The sequence below is a fragment of the Balaenoptera musculus genome, chromosome 1 (genome assembly GCF_009873245.2).
Source record: "Balaenoptera musculus isolate JJ_BM4_2016_0621 chromosome 1, mBalMus1.pri.v3, whole genome shotgun sequence".
NCBI classification, from domain to species: Eukaryota; Metazoa; Chordata; class Mammalia; order Artiodactyla; family Balaenopteridae; genus Balaenoptera; species Balaenoptera musculus.
Window position 1 is genome coordinate 125223158 of NC_045785.1, and position 17439 is coordinate 125240596.

The window sequence follows — 17439 nt, forward strand, 5'->3', positions numbered from 1 at the left end:
ACAGAGTTTATACAATGAGACAAGAGGTTGGAAAACAAAAAAACAAAGAGGACCAAGTTTAGCTGCTATGGCACTGAGGCTAGCTAGCACCTGGGTACTGACCTTTGGATTGCTTGCAAAGGAATACAATCTGATACTCAGTCATAAAGAGCTACACTAAAAATGAAAGGCTTCTTTTATTTATACTTAAAAACGTATTATTTGAAACCAGATCTGTACGTGCTTTGTATTTGGTAAAAATAGAAGTAAGTGGTTTCTGACAGTGAAATTATACCTAGAGGTTTAGCTTTTTTTTTCCCGGCCGCGCCACCACACGGTTTGCAGGATCTTAGTTCCCAAACCAGGGATCGAACCGGGCTCTGGCAGTGAAAGCGCTGAGTCCTAACCACTGGACTGCCAGGGAATTCCCCCTTATAGTTTTAATTTAACTGGGATATTGTTTGTGAAAGAGCCAAACAGTACTTACACTTAATGGGCACAACATAACAAAACTTATAGTCTTCCTGTTGACTCTGATATATTTATTTTCCAACAGCCAAATGTAATGGTAAAGACTATGATAATAATGATAAATATAATATTAACTAATAATATTTATTGAATGCTTCCTATTCTTACTGATTTACATATATCAACTAATTTATTTCTTGTAACTACCCTTGGAGATAAGTATTACTATGTTCATCTTAAAGGTGAGGGAATTGAGCCACAAGATTTTAAGCAACTTCCTTAAACAGCTAGTAAGTGGCAGAGCTGAACTTAAACCCAGGTAGTCTGGTGCCAGATGTACTCACTGTACTGAGAACACTTAGCGTGGTACCTGGCAGAAAGTGAATGCTTAATATTGTTATCATTACTTTCAATATGACTAGATTTAAGAAAAATGCATTGAGTGCCTAAGCACTGGGAAAGTAAGCAATGACAAAAAAAATGCAAGGTCACTGTTCTCATTAAGCATAGCATTTAGTGGAGGAGATAGATATTATTCCAAGAATTGTACCCTGTAAAGCAGAAATGATTACTTGAAGTAGAAGAATATTTCTAAATATTTTAGACCACTAACTGACAAGGGATTAATTTCCAAATTACACAAAAAGCTCATACAGATCAATATCAAAAAAACCAAACAACCCAATCAAAAAATGGGCAGAAGATCTAAACAGACATTTCTCCAAAAAGACACACACAGATAGCCAACAGGCACATGAAAAAATGCTCAACATTGCTAATTATTAGAGAAATGCAAAGCAAAACTACAGTAAGGTATCACCTCACTCCAGTCAGAATGGCCATCATCAAAAAGTCTACAAATAATAAATGCTGAAGAGGGTGTAGGGAAAAAGGAACCCTCTTACACTGTTGGTGGGAATGTAAATTGGTGCAGCCACTATGGAGAACAGCATGGAGGTTCCTTAAAAAACTAAAAATAGAGCTACCATAGAGCTGCAATCCCACTCCTGGGCATATATCTGGAGAAAACTCTAATTTGAAAAGATACATGCATCTCAATGTTCACTGCAGCACTGTTTACGATAGCCAAGACATGGAAGCAACCTAAATGTCCATCAACAGATGAATAAAGAAGATGTGGTATATATACACAATGTAATATACTCAGCCATGAAAAAGAATGAAATAATGCCATTTGCAGCAACATGGATGGACCCAGAGATTATCATACTAAGTGAAGTCAGTCAGAGAAAGACAAATATCATATGATATCACTTATACATGGAATCTAAAAAAAAAAAAAAAAAGAATTTATTTACAAAACAGATATAGACCCACAGACATAGAAAACAAACTTACGGTTACCAAAGGGGAAAGAGTGGGGGAGGGATACATAGGAATTTGGGATTAACATATACAGACTACTATATATAAAATAAACAACAAGGACTTACTGTATAGCACAGGGAACTATACTCAATATTTTGTAATAACCTATAAGGAAAAAGAATCTGAAAAAGAATATATATATGTATATGCGTGTGTGTTTGTGTGTGTGTGTGTGTGTGTGTGTATATATATATATATATATATATATATATATAAAAACTGAATCACTGTGCTGTACACCTGAAACTAACACAACATTGTAAATCAACTATACTTCAATTTAAAAAAATAATAAGTAAATAAATAAATATTTTAGACTGCTATACTGGATGATTAAAGCATATGCTTCTATTATTCCTATTATCTATTCACTTAAACTCTGCTGCCTGGTTAAAGTTTTGGAAACTCCACTTTGTCAGGTCATTGCCCTATTCAGAAACCTTTGATTGCTTCCAGTTTTCTAGAGCCTAAGTAGCCACTGTGTGTCATACATACCAACAAACTCCCATCCTCCATTTATGGCAGACGTTAGTATTCCATGATGGCATATCTTTTTCTCTTTAGTTGTGGTCTTGCAATCTTATAATAATATATCAAGGGTTGGCACTTGAATTGAAACCTTTTTGCCATTGCTGACCCAGTTTGCTGGACAGAAGTATTGGTTCTGGACTCAGACAAACAGGTTTAAATTTCAGCTCTCGGCCACTTATCTGTGGTGTGATGCGGGGCCAAGTCATTTCACCTATGGGAGCATCACACTCCTTACATGTAAAGAGGGGATAATAAAAGCTACCCAATAAGGTTTTTAGGTAATGCAGTGAAGTCATTTAGCACAGTGCCTGGTATATATTGCTCAGTAAACTGCAGTTACTATATTTATCACCATAATCCTAATGTTCATTATTGCCATCAGAAAAAAAAAGCCTTCAGAAACCTCCATAATCTAGCTCTAACTTACATTTCCAAATTTATCTCCCGTAACCTACTAAAGGAACCCTCCACTTTAACTAGATTTGGGTAACTCAGTGTTCTCCCAAAACTAGCCTGCCGTTCCCTCTTCCTCTCTGCATATAAAAATCTGCCTTATTCTTCAAGACCCTCCTTCTCAAGTTCAATTTCATTAATGAAGTTCCCCTGATCCCTTCAGCCACAGTCACACTGCTCTCCATTATACTCTCACCATACTTACTGTCTGTTCCTGACATTTCATCATACCCTCACTGCCTGACCACATTCTCTTATGCTGATGTTTAATTTTATATTACAATTTAACTGTATATGTGTATTTATCTTGTTTTCCTAGCTAAATTTTCAATTCCTTGGAAGGCAGCTATGCTAACCACTATATCACCAACGCTTCAACTCCTTAAAGGCTGGGACTATATAATACTTGTGTCCTCAAAATAATACCTAATCAAATGATCGCACATTATCATCAGTGAATGAATGGAATAAAATGTACGCACATGTGTTTCAGTTAACTTAAAAATGAGTCATGGATTAAGAAGAGAAAATTATCTGTTAATTCTTCATATTATGTTGAAGGACTTAATGTTATAAGAAAAATCTCTGGCTTTCTACTTTGAATTAGATTATTCTTCCTTTGCTAGTCATACTTAAAGATTTTTTTTCTTTACATTCACACCTATATCATCATATTTGAGCCTCCGTAGTATAAGTGTTAGAAGAAGACTCTACCTCTCCAAACAAATTAGACAAGGCTTTTTGTTTTTTGTTTTTATATGTGTTTTTAAAATTTGTGCAGTTTTCTTTAATATGCATATAATCATCACTCAGTACTAAAGAAATCTCGAATAATTTATATTCCTCTTTGACCTGAGAAACATGATACATGTATTTCATATCGGGTTTGAGTAAAATTAGGAATCCAAAGGCTCCATCATCACATGTAACTTAGCCCAGTGGCTCCTGTCACCACTCTGCAGGTGCTATGGGATGGGGCTGGGATGACATGTCACTGCTCTCTAGCAAAATGGGAGAAATCAGGGCACTAAAGCAGTGATGAATCAAGGGCTGGCAGGAGTAGTCCACTCTGAGGCGGGGACAGTATTTTCTTACTGGCATTGGAACTGCCTGTACAGGGTAAATAAAAAGCAGACAAACTTTTAGTGGATTCTACTATTGTTTTAAAAGTATCTACAGAAAATGCAACCACATTTTGTCTGTACCTGTAGCAGACTGCTTCTACTACCGTGCCCTTGGTGTGTCATGGCAATAAAGTGAGCTTTGAGTAAAGCTAAATTTATCCAATTGAAGAGACAGGCCATTATTGTGCAATTAAATGATGTTGGCAATTAAATGTCCTTTCAAAACAAAATGATGGTGATGATGGGAAACAAGTTTTTTTTTTTTTGGCCACGCCACACAGCTTATGGGATCTTAGTTCCCTGGCCAGGGATGGAACCCGTGCCCCCTGCAATGGAAGTATGGAGTCCCAACCACTGGACCACCAGGGAATTCCCAGAAACAATTTTTTAAAATACCCTCATTTGGTCAATTTTTTAAAGTTGATTGTTATGCCTATCCCCAATGTGGGCTTTGTTACTGTTGCTCATTGCTTGGTTTATTTTTGGAAATGTCCCTAGTCTTTGAAATTCCATGTCTGAGAACAATTAACCAAGACAACAACTTGACCTAACAGAGTATGCGTGTGCAGTGACTTTTGGCCTAAGGCAATGGTTCTCAAAGTGTGGGGCTCTGGACCGATGGCATCAGTGTTAACTGGAAACTCTTTAGAAATGCGATTTAGATCTACTGAATCAGAAACTTTGGAGCATAGACCAGCAATCTGTGTGTTTAAAAAGCCCTCTAGTGGATTCTGCTGCTGCTAAAGCTTGAGAACCACTCAACTTTCCAACTAGGTACGGAAGATGAAAAGGTGCTGAGCCAAAATGCCTGGAGATTTTTAAATGCCCCTGTAATGTCCAGTGATTCTTCATCTAATTTATTTTGTATGGATTTGCCATAGTTATTAATTAATCAATATTTCCAAAGGAATTTATCTAGATTTATTTCCTAGAGTCTATAGTGAATGACTTTATAAGTGCCTATTCAAAGTGGGAAAAATAATGCTAAATATAGACCTTAAGTAATTAGGCTAATTACTCTTCAGAATGAGAAGTCAGTCAATCTAAAGAAAGTTGGAGCTGAGGCTGTATCTGAGGAACTGAAAGACCTGTGGACCTTTGAACTCCCTTTGTGCAATGTCATTTCAGTCATTATAATGATTGCATGGTTATTATAGTATTAATGTCTATAGAAATTTCCATGAGGTAAACAGGTATTACCACTGTTTAGGATAAATTATTCCAGCACTTTATTAATAGAGATCCGCTGTCTTGAATAAAAAATTAAACTCCTACCTATGCTAAATGAGGGAAATATTGGAGATCCATTTATTACTGAGATAGTGTGAGGACTGTCTGGGGTGAAAGTAACTGAAGTAATCTAGCAAGGAACATGCGCTCCACGTATGGCAGGATACAGGAGGGAACGTGAAATTGTGCCTTACAGATTCTTTTATCCGAGAAAATAACCAATTCTGATGAAATACTAACTGGACTGTAAAGAATTATAATTTGATAGCCTAATGCTTCTTATATTCTCAGGATGTTTTTAAGGTTAACGTAGAGACTTTGAAATATTATGTTTGAGAAGGAAGAAAATTCTATGCAAACCATCAGCTTTCCACATGCACATGTATCAGGTTTGACCTGCATACACAGTCAGCAATAAAAGATGCCGGCAGCAGCAGACTTTTCTGACAACTGGTAAGTGGAGGGAATAGTGGGATGTGGCCCTTGAAAGTAGGGCTCACCCTCATCAGGCTGTGACTTTTCAGCCATATGAAGAGAGAAAGGGGGATGAAGGTGCACTGACCCCATTCATGATACCTTCTCCCAGTTCCCCCCTGCACTGACTCAACAGACATTGACTAAAAGCCTGCAATATGGTAGACAGGAGCTAGAGAGACAAAAATCTATGAGAGGTCCAGGCCCTCAAGGCACTTACACAACCAGCAGGGTGGAAAGACATGACTTAGTTCCTGGCACAACTGTGAACCACATGCCCAAGCTAATTTATGAGTGCAGATTTGAAGGATCTGAGAACTGTTTTCAGCTGTGAGAGACCCAGGGCCTCTGTCCTTGTTAGCCTTAGCATGAATCAATGCTCACATGTACACACACATGTACCCCAGACCTCTAGTTACTCCTGGAGGGGCATTTTGTCAGCCTCAACATTGAGGCTTCCCCCAAGAAACCCAGGTCCTCAACCAAGTCATGGCTGCCTTCTTCCTGAGAAGCCAAAGATGTCCCCAATCAGAGACTGGGACTCCCTTGGGAGTGTAATAACCCTTGGCTGCAGCTGAATCCATTGACAGAGGCTACAGATCCCCTCAAATTTCAGAGGTTGTTCCTATTTCCAATTCTCACTGATTCTTCCAAGCAAAATAATCCCTTTGCTGGCTTGCCCACAGGGTCTAGGTTTCCCTCAAAAGCAGAATCATGACCAACTTTTTCCAAAAAGTCTGAAGGGCAGTGGTTTCCAAATGCTAGTTTAATTGTTAGCTATATCAAAATCACCTGCAACATTAAAAAATACAGATACAGGAAGCTCATCCAAGACCTACTTAACCCAGAACCTTCTGTGATGGAGCTCCAGGCTCATGTAGTTTTAAAAATTCCACAGGTGATATCGATGCATGCCATCAGCTGGGAACCACTGCACTAGGGCAGTGGTTCTCAAACATTAGGGGCAACAGAATCAAAATACAGATTCCTGGGCTTGACCCCCAGAATTTCTGAGTCCATAGCTCTATGGTGGGGCCAGAGAATTTCATTCCCACCAAGTTCTCAGGTGATACAGATGTTGCTGATCAGGGGAGGAGCTTGAGAACGACCGTACTAGGGAAGGGCAGGGGCCAACTCTACCAGAAAGCCGGTCCCTGGCTAAACACCCCTGTTACCCTGTTGACCTCCTATGGCAGATACTGCTCGTCACCTCCCCAGTGCTCGTTCTCCCTTTCTGCATTCTAGAAGAAACTTGATTTCACTGGAGGTACTAATGATTCTCAACTAACAGAACTCCATTTACCAGCTTCCCTTGAAAAAGGGGGTGCTTGTAGAACTAAATTCCAGCAAATAAATCATAAGCAGAAGTTGTTGGCTGGGGCTTCTGGAAAAGCTTTTTAAAGTGGGTGGGGAGGAGGGTGCTGGCTGAGCTGACATTTTCCACCTTTTGCCCCCTGCTCTTCCCCTTTTTCAAGCCTGGAACACAGAAGTGATAACTGTAGTTCTCACAACCATCCTGGGATATATTATACAAAGAATCTGGGAAGATTCCCCCACTATTTAATACATTAATATTTCTTCAGCAGTGTGAACAGTCACATTAAGTGGGTTATATAGAAATTATATATGTGGGTTCTGCGTTCACGGGTATGAAGGGTGGATTATACTATGCCATTTTACATAAGGGACTTGAGCATCCACAGATTTTGGTGTCCTGGAAACAATTCCCTGTGGATACCGAGGGAGGATCAGGTTAGGCTTTGCCCTCAAACTTATGAAAAAGCTTTGGTTTCCAGAAATTTTAGCATCGCAAGGATGGTAGTCTCTCAGAGTACCACCATCTTCACTTGGAGATGGGAGTTAATCTAGTCTCCTTCTCCTTGGATGTGTTAATCCTTCACATCCAATCAGTCTCTGGGGCTGTCACGTCTATCCCCCCAAAAGTCTTTTGAAGCTTCCTGCTTCTGGCTATCCATACTGTCATAGCCGTTCAGACTACCAGAATCTTTCCCTGAATTATCTTAATAGCCTTCTCCCTGGTCTGTCACCCTCCCAACCCCGCTTTGATTTGCTCTCCACACTGCAGCCAGAGTGACGCCTATAACATAGCGATGATTGTGCTAATCCCCTGCGTAAAACATTTCTATTGCCCTCTGGATAAAGTTCAGACGTCTTAATATGACTTTACAAGGCCCTTGCTGGTTTTTCAACCCTTATCTCTTGTCATTTTCCATGTCAAGGTCAAAACCCCTGCCTTACTAAACTATTTTTAGATCTCTTAGAGAAAGCTATTTGCTCTTGTCCTTGTACAAGTTGTTCCCTCTTGGACAATGTACTAGTAAAAATCATAAATCTTCATTCAACACAGAAACTAAAACTAAAGATAAATTATGAGTATTAGTGTTCAGAGGCCTACACTAACCACAGCCAAGAAATCCAGGCCTGTCCAATCGTCTTATACACTATACACCTATGTTTATTTTTGGTAAATGCTTGATTCTTTTTTTTCTAGAGTGTACCAGAACAAGAATCAATGCAGAAATAATTACACATCCAAATTCAGACTTGTTTTGATTGACTAGTCATACATACAATTAAATATTTTATATGTTTCTTAAATTTTTATTTCACAACCACAGAAGTGATATAACCAAGTTATAGAACATTTGGAAAAGAAAAACAGAGGAAAGACCCATATTTTCATCATTCTAGAAAACAATTACTATGATTATTATCTCCTAGAAGGTGAGCTCCATAAAGGCAAGAGCTACGCATACCCTGTTTATTGCTGTGTCCCCAGTGCTGTTTTTAGTTTAAAAAAATGTAAATATCTGGATGAATGACCGATGAATCTGGATGAATGACTGATGTATCATTTTGGTGCACAGAATTCAAAATTCAAACATACTTGAATTCTCTACCATATACCTATTAGGCAACTTTGAGAATTTCAATTACAGTATATGTAAAGTGTTGAAGATAATCAGAGAAAGACAGTCCTGGGAACAGACTACAGAAGTAAAATGAAAGGCAGAGGAATATATATATTTTTTCAATAAAGCTTTGGGAGAGATAAAGAAAGCAAGGAGAAAGTAAAACTGACCCTCAGAAGTATCATCAGTGACATGGGTGAGAGGAGGACTAATGCTGAAGGGGATAGAGGGGAGGCATACACAATGAGGAGTCACAACATCAAAAAGGCATCACACATTTTCATGGACAACGGAAAGCCAACAAATAACTTTGCATAAAGAATACATGCCATACAATAAAATAAATATGTCAGTATCTTGTTAGAACTCTAGGTGGAAGCCATCTAGAAAAGTTTCTGATGAGCAAAGGAATGAATGAATCAATTAAATTAGAATCTCTACTTATTATCTTCAAAGGTGTCAGGGTCACGAAAGTCAAGGAAAATCTGAGGAACTGCTCTAGATTGTAAGAAAGTAAGGGGAAAACTAAATATAATGCATGATTCTGATCTGAACCCTTTTGCTATTAAAGATCCATTGGTTATTGACTGGCAAAACTTGAATGGAGTTTGAAGATTCAACAGTGGTAATGTATCAACATTAATTTCCTAATTTAGATGCTTGTGATGCGGTTATGTAGGAAAATGTCCCTTTATGTTAAAAAATACACACTAAAGTACTCAGAAAAATGGGACATTATGTTGGCAACTTAATCCCAGACATTTATTTTTAAAAAGTTTTGTATACTAAGCTTGAAATTACTTTTTTAAAAAAATTAGGATCTTTAAAGGTGGGTCTGGACATCAGTATTTTAAAAACTGTTCAGGTGATTCTAACATGCAACCAAGGCTAGAAACCACTGCTATAGAGTCTTCATTATCAACCTTAAAGAAAAAAGGTTACATACTTTTGTACTGAGTACATGAACTACAATTTATTTAACCAAACTCTTCTGTCTTTTCTTTCAAAAATGACTTATTAAAGAGTTTTTATAGGCCAGGCAAGACAGGATCTCTTCCCTATGAGTACTAAGTCTCATGGGGAAATATGTACAAGCAAATAAAATGTGCTGTAATAATACTAATATAATAGTTATCATTTGTTCAGCAATTACTATGTGCTAGACACTATGCATCTGAAAGGTCAGGCACTGCTATCATCTTCCTTTTACAGAATGAGGAATCCTAGGCACAATGAAATAAGTAACTCACCCTGGAGTACAGATCTATGTTGACTCTTGACTACACTACTGTATTAGAGGAAAGCAAAGTGCTATGAAAACACACAGATGGACCTCCGATGCAGACTATGGGTGCCATGGAAGCCTAATCAGAGGAAAGAACATCAGATATATCTTTAGACATGCACTCTATATCCAGTTTTAATTACCACAAATATTTCTTAAATGAACATCTGTGCAGAAAACTTTCCATTTAGTAGTCCTGCTGCTATTCCTACTCCTTTGGTGAGATTCTAAGAAGTAGAATTCTGGGACAACGTGTATGGAAAAACCCCATGGCTTTCAATACCTGCTGCCACATAGTTGTCACCAGCAATATGAGGGTATCTATTTTACTGTAACCTTACCAGAAGTGGGCACTGATACTTTAAAAATTCTTTTCCATTAGTGGAAAACGAATATTTCTTTATTACAAGTTAAGCTAAACATTTTTTCCATTAATGCTTTCTCTAAAGCACAAATTTAAGATCTTCATAATTACTACCAATAGAGTCTCAGTGCATGTTACCAGCAAAATAACATCTTAGAATGTCTCATACTATACAGATGCTGTCATTTTCCCCTATAACCACAAAAGTGGCTGTGTCACAACAACAGCATCTAATGAAATCAGATTTCAATATTCATGCTAAGATCCTTGACCTCTAAAACTCTGTGAGCTCATTGAGGACAGAGGAAATATCTTGCTTGATTTTGAAATCCTATCACAATGTTAGCAAGTAAAACACACTCTATAACTGTTTGCTGTAAGAATAAGTAAATAAAATCATGGATGGTGACAAAATATAAATGGAAACCATACTTTCTGAGCTCTACGCATATGACACAAAAAACCTAGGTCAGTAAACATCACATGAGAAAGAGGAGAAGTAGGTTGCTCCCTTCTTTCCCTTCTTGCCATATAATTAGGGAACCCAAGACACCAGTGTGCTGATGACAGTTCTTGTTTATACCTTTTGTCCTAACATCCTGGCTGATTAATTCTAGATTGGGCGATACATTTCATGGTCACTCTACATCTAAAGGATGTTCCTTTAATGAATAGTAGATCTAAGTACAAAGTGCTTCCCTGATCAGAGAGCTTGTCCTTGTGTCACTTTAAATTTCACTTTAAAAACCTATGAGCAGATAACTCTTTGGGCCTCATAGTGTTTTGTTTTGTTTTAATAAAATTTTACCACGTAAAGCTAAGTGACAATCTGCAAATAGTTAATCCCTAACTAACAGAACATCCCTTGATGGTATCAGCACTCTTAATTTCATTTCATTGATAAGAGAAGGGAGGCATGGAAAGTGACTTATTCCAGGGCACATCAAGTATGAATCATCAGCAAGGTGAAAGGAGGCTGTTGGAGCTCCAACTTCCGTTTTTTGATTAATTCTCTGAACCACACAGGCATTAATTTGCAATTAAGTCTCCTGTGCAGTTTGGTTAGAAAGATTTTAATCATTTAGTAAATGGCTCTGTAAACTGCAGGCAGTAATAATCTATTTCAAATTGTATGAGCAAAATCACAGGCATACCTTCAGTAACATTTTTTAATGCGCATAAAATTCATGGTTAATAATTTTTCAATTTCACTGAGCAACAACAGTCTGAATTCAAGCCTCACCTATAGGTCCTAAGTTATCAGAAGGTAAAGGGAATATTTATAAAATAGGTTAAAGTATAAAGTAAATATTTAATCCTTTGTGTAATAAAAATAAAATTTGTTACATTTTTATGTTTCAGAAGTATGCATGTCTACATTTCATACTACGGTGCAGTTTGGATAAGATTTTAGCAGATTAACATCTTGGATTATAACAGAAAATCTTAATGGAGCTAGCAAAGTCACTCTTTATAGCAACTAAAACAAAAACTCACAGAAATAAATTTAATAGGCTATATGTCTAAGATATAAAAAAAGAGGCATAAAAGAAGAGGCATACCATATATGCAGTTGGAGAACTATTATTATAGTTATGTCACACCCACATTAATTTATAAACACACTGTAATGTCAGTCAAGGTTCCATTGGCATCTTGTGGGGTGGGTTAAAGCAGGGGTCCCCAACCCCTGGCCCACAGACCGGTACCTGTCCGAGGCCTGTTAGGAACTGGGCCGCACAGCAGGAGGTGAGCGGTGGGCAAGCCTGCAAAGCTTCATCTGCCGCCCCCCATCACTACTCATAGCTCGTATTACTGCCTGAACCGTCGCCCCCATCACTCGCCCTACAGCCTGAACCATCCTCCCCCTCCCCCCACAGTCCGTGGGAAAATTGTCTTCCACTAAACCAGTCCCTGGTGCCAAAAAGGTTGGGGACTGCTACGTTAAAGAACTTGGTAAACTCATGTAAAGTTCATTTGGAGGAATAAATTTAAGAGAATGACCAAGAAAACTTTTTAAAAGTATAAACCACAATAATAAAGATAGTATTTTGCTGACACAGACCAATAGAATAAAATTGAAAGTTCGAAACAGGCACAGGTGTATATAAGTATTCAATAAATGAGAAATAACAATGAAAAAATAAAAGGATTTAATAAGCAATGTTGTGACTAGATCCATACCTCACACCATTCAGCAAATTAATTCCAGGCTAGTTGAATATTTCAGTGCAAGAAAATGAAAACGAAATATTGGGAAAGGCTTTAAAGATACAAAAAAAAAAAGACTGATAGATTTGATATAAAACATATTACTCACTAAAATAAATATGTATTAAGGATATCAATCATTTTTCTGTCATTCATGCTTTAATCACTTAAATTTATCATTTGTCTTTTAATTTCATTTAGCTCCTCCTGACACAAAACTATAAGAAGTTAAACTATAAGAAGTTAAAAATACCAATCTTTTCTTTAAGGTCTCCTTCCCTTGGCTGTGAAATGACTTTCTTAATCCCAAACCACACCAATTTTTCACTTATATCTTCTTATAATTCTTTTCATTGTTTCTTATGTTAATTACACAGATGAGAAGTCAAAATACGGCCTCGTCCTCTATTAACTGTTTGGTTTGAGGATGTTACTTAACCTCTCTGAGTCTCAATTTCATTTTTCTGATAAAACAGACATGATAATGCCAACCTATTAGAGTTGCTGTGGAGATTAAAAAACTAATTTATATAAAGCATTTATCATATTTATTACAGAACCTGGTATATAAAAAGTCAAAATAGTCTTTGTTTTTCTAAGTTAAAATGGTAGCTATTACTTTTAATGCTATCACATTGCACAATTTCATTGATAAATCCTCATGACTAGAAACCTAAGGTAATGGTGTTTTTACCTGATTTTTAAATAAATTTCACATTATTTAATCAATGCTATAGCTTTTTACTTTTTAAGTCTTTAAACCATACTATATGCCAATCAGAAAAATACCTTAGTTCTTTGAAGACTACCCCATTACTACAGCATCTTACAATTTGGTCTTTTAAAGTTGCAGTCTGAAGTTATCAGATGGCCAAAGAACACTGTAATCCAAGAGTATTAAAAGGTTCCGTACACACTAGACCTGCTGAGATTATTTATGAGTTTGAAATATAAATAGGATGCTTACCCTTCTTTATCTTACCTCTAATGGGCCATCCTCTGGCAGATCAGTACAGTGGACAGCATTCTGGATCTTAGTTTTACCAAAGATTGCTCGGAGGGTTCCAGGGCGTAAATGCCGGGCAATTTCCTATTAAATAAATACACATTCACATATAGATTAAAGTCAGCCATGTAGTGTCAATTTAAAAAAAAAAAATCACCAGCTGTACGAAATACTTTCATTAATTATTCATTACATGTACATGTATACATTGTTGGTAATGATTTTTCCTGGAAACAGGATGAATGCATGAAAACTGAGCAATGAAAATTCTCAGTTCACTCAGAAAGCTTTTTCTCTGGCCCAATGTAAAGTCCACTCTAATCTATGTTGAGGGCAATAATAATTACATCTCTTTTTATCAACAGATTATGGGAATCACATAAATATGAACCCAGTTCACTACTGTGAAAAACTTGTATTTTATAAAGACAATAGAGATCTTAACAATTTAATTTAAAATGAACTAGTTTGATGGCACTGATTGCAAAAGACTTTTTAAAATGTTACAGTTGTATCAGTTTAGTGCTATCTCACATTTAGGGGGAAAAAATGGTTACAAATGACTCATAAAATTTTGGGTAAAAGAAACAAGAGGTTAAAAAAATTGAAGATGTGGGAGTATCAATGACCTACTTAATAGTCTTTGTTTTTCTAAGTTAAAAATTTTCTAAAATCCTATTTTAATTTTGAAATATATTATACATACAAAAAAGGCATTTACTACACATGAATATTTAAAAATAATAATGAAACAAATACCTGTGTACCCACTATTAAGCTGAATTAAAATAATATTACAATAACTTTCAAGGCCCCAGTGTGCCCCATCTTCATTCCATCCCATCCCTATCTCCACCCAGAGGTTACCATTAATATCAATTTTACTTAAAGATTCCCTTGTTTTACTTAGTTTTCAAGGCATTGTTTTTCATATTTGTCCATGTAAATATGTGTAACTCTAATTCATTTGTTTTTATTACCATATATATTCCAATGTATGATAGAGCATACTTTATCCATTTTCCTGATGATTGACATTCAATTAATTTCTTCTCTCTCTCTCCCTACCTCTCTGTCCTCCCACCTCTCTCTCTCTCTAGCTCACACACGCTCACACTCACGCTCACGCTCACACACACACATGATCACAAACAATTCTGCTACAAGCATTCTTGTACATGGTGTACATGTGCAAGAGTTTTTCTGGAATCTTGGGGGCACATACATATTCAGTTTTGCTAAGTACTGTCAGACTATTTTCTTAAATGGCTGTAACAATTTGCCTTCAACCATCAATGCACAAGAATTCCCACTATCCATATCAAAGCCAGCATTTGATAGTGGTTGACTTCTTACTTTTGCCATTAGGCAAGTGTGAAATGGTATCTCATTGTGTTAGTATGAATTTCCTTGATAACTAAAGAAATTGAGTGTCTTTTCATATATATCCTTTTCTGTAAAATGCCTATTCTTGACTTTTTTCCATTTTTCTATTGGGTTATTCTTTTTCTTTTTGTTATTCTTAATACATTCTGAATTCTAATTTTTTGTCAGTTATATATGATGCAAATATCTTTTCCCAATATGTAGCTTGTCTTTGAGTTTTCTTTATGCTTTCTGATGACCAGAAATACTAAAATTTAATGAAATTAAATTTATCAATTTTTTCATTTACGATTTGTGCTTTTTGTTTCTTAAGGAATTATTCCCTACTCCAAGTGCATAATGATACTCATCTCTATTGTCTTCTAAAATCTTTAAAGTTTTGCCTTTCACATTAAGTTCGTGATCCACCTAGAACGGACTTTGGCTATCATGTGAGGAAGATGTCCATTTTCATTTTTCCCATATGGATATTTAATTGCCCTAGCACCATTTATTGAGTTATTTCTCTCTTTCCCCCGCAATCTCCAATGATAGCTCTGTTATATAAAAGGTTTCCCTGGATGTATGGGTCTGTTTCTTGGTTTGCTATTTGATTCCATTGGACTTTTTGTCTATTTTTACATCTATACTGTCTTAATTATTATAACTTTATAATAAGTCTTCATCTGGTAAGGCAAGTCCCCCAGATTTTGGTTTTGAATGCATTAAGTTTGGGTTGCCTATTAGACATCCAAGTGAAGGTGTCAAATACATGATTGGCTGAGTCTAGAGTTCAGAGGAGTGTTCCACACTGCAAATAACAATTTGGGGGTCAATAGCATATATATGGTATGTAAAGTTACAGGTTAGACGAGATCATGAAGGCAGTGAGTATAAACAAAGGAGAGGAAGCACAGGGACACCATGTCATTAAAAAGTCAAGGAGATGAGGAGAGATGAACAAAGAAGAAGACTGAGAAGGAACGGCCAGCTTGGTGAGAAGGAACAGCCAGCTTGGTAAGAAGAAACGCAGCATCATCCTTTCCTAGAAGACAGTGAAGAAAAATGTCAAGGACAGAGAGTTATCAACAGTGTCAAATGTTGCTGTTAAGTCATATAAGTTTAGGACTTCCTTGGCACAGTGGTTAAGAATCTGCCTTCCAATGCAGGGGACACAGGTTCAATCCCTGGTCTAGGGAGATCCCACATACCACAGAGCAACTAAGCCCGTGTGCTACAACTACTGAGCCTGTACTCTAGAGCCTGCGAACCACAACTACTGAGCCTGCGTGCCTACAGCCCGTGCTCCACAACAAGAGAAGCCACAGCAATGAGAAGCCCACACACCTCAATGAAGAAGAACAGCCCCCACTCGCTGCAACTAGAGAAAGCCCGCATGCAGCAAGACCCAATGTAGCCAAAAAGAAAATAAATTAAAAAAAAAAAAGTCATATAGGGTTAAAGACTGAGAACTGACCACTAGACCACGTAGACCACGTGGAGTCACTGATATCCTTGACGAGAGCAGTTTCAGAGGAGTGGAGAAAAGCTAAAGACTTATTATTGTTGGTTTCAAGAGAGAATGAGAGAGGAAGAACGGGCAAAAGTGAACACAGGCAACTATGTTGAGGAATTTTACTGCAAAGGGGAGGAGAAAAATGGAGCAGTAACTGGAGAGAGAAGTAGAATCAAGAGAGGGTTTTTCATTAAATGCTGGAGAGGGTGTGGAGAAAGGGAACCCTCCTACACTGTTGGTGGGAATGTAAGTTGATACAGCCACTATAGAGAACAGTATGGAAGTTCCGTAAAAAACTAAAAATAGAACTATCATATGACCCAGCAATTCCACTACTGGGCATATACCCTGAGAAAACCATAATTCAAAAAGACACATGCACCCCAATGTTCACTGCAGCTGTATTTACAATAGCCAGGACATGGAAGCAACCTAAGTGTCCATCAACAGATGAATGGATAAAGAAGATGTGGCACATATATACAATGGAATATTACTCAGCCATAAAATGGAACGAAACTGAGTTATTTGTAATGAGGTGGATGGACCTAGAGTCTGTCATACAGAGTGAAGTAAGTCACAAAGAGAAAAACAAATACCATATGCTAATGCACATATATGAATATAAAAAAATGGTACTGATGAACCTAGTGGCAGGGCAGGAATAAAGATGCAGATGTAGAGCACGGACTTGAGGACACAGGGGAGGACAGGGAAACTGGGACAAAGTAAGAGAGTAGCATTGACATATATACATTACCAAATGGAAAACAGATGGCTAGTGGGAAGCAGCTGCATAGCACAGGGAGATCAGCTCGATGCTTTGTGACGACCTAGAGGGGTGGAATAGGGAGGATGGGAGGGAGGCTCAAGAGGGAGGGGATATGGGGATATATGTATACTTATAGCTGATTCACTTTGTTGTACAACAGAAACTAACAACATTGTAAAGCAATTATCCTCCAATAAAAATATTAAAGAAAAAAGAGGGTTTTTTTTTTTTTGAGGGGGAAGGGATGCTGTTTTAAAGTGGGAGAAATAATAATACCTTTCCAGGCTGATAGGAATCATCCAACAAAGGGAAAAACTGATGAAACAGAAAGGAGAA

At 37.2% G+C, this 17439-nt stretch overlaps 1 protein-coding gene across 4 annotated transcripts in view; it reads right to left on the reverse strand.

Annotated features, from left to right (window-relative positions):
- The window catches only part of NME7 (NME/NM23 family member 7), a 243502-nt gene that overhangs the window by 38277 nt on the left and 187786 nt on the right, over positions 1–17439 (reverse strand). For 3 of the 4 annotated variants that reach the window (XM_036847866.1, XM_036847885.1, XM_036847876.1), the window contains one exon: positions 13427–13534. In XM_036847866.1, coding sequence (XP_036703761.1) covers positions 13427–13534 — 108 coding nt within the window. Of the gene's footprint in view, positions 1–13417; positions 13535–17439 lie in introns of those variants that run through there. The other variant, XM_036847894.1, reaches the window with a different exon arrangement.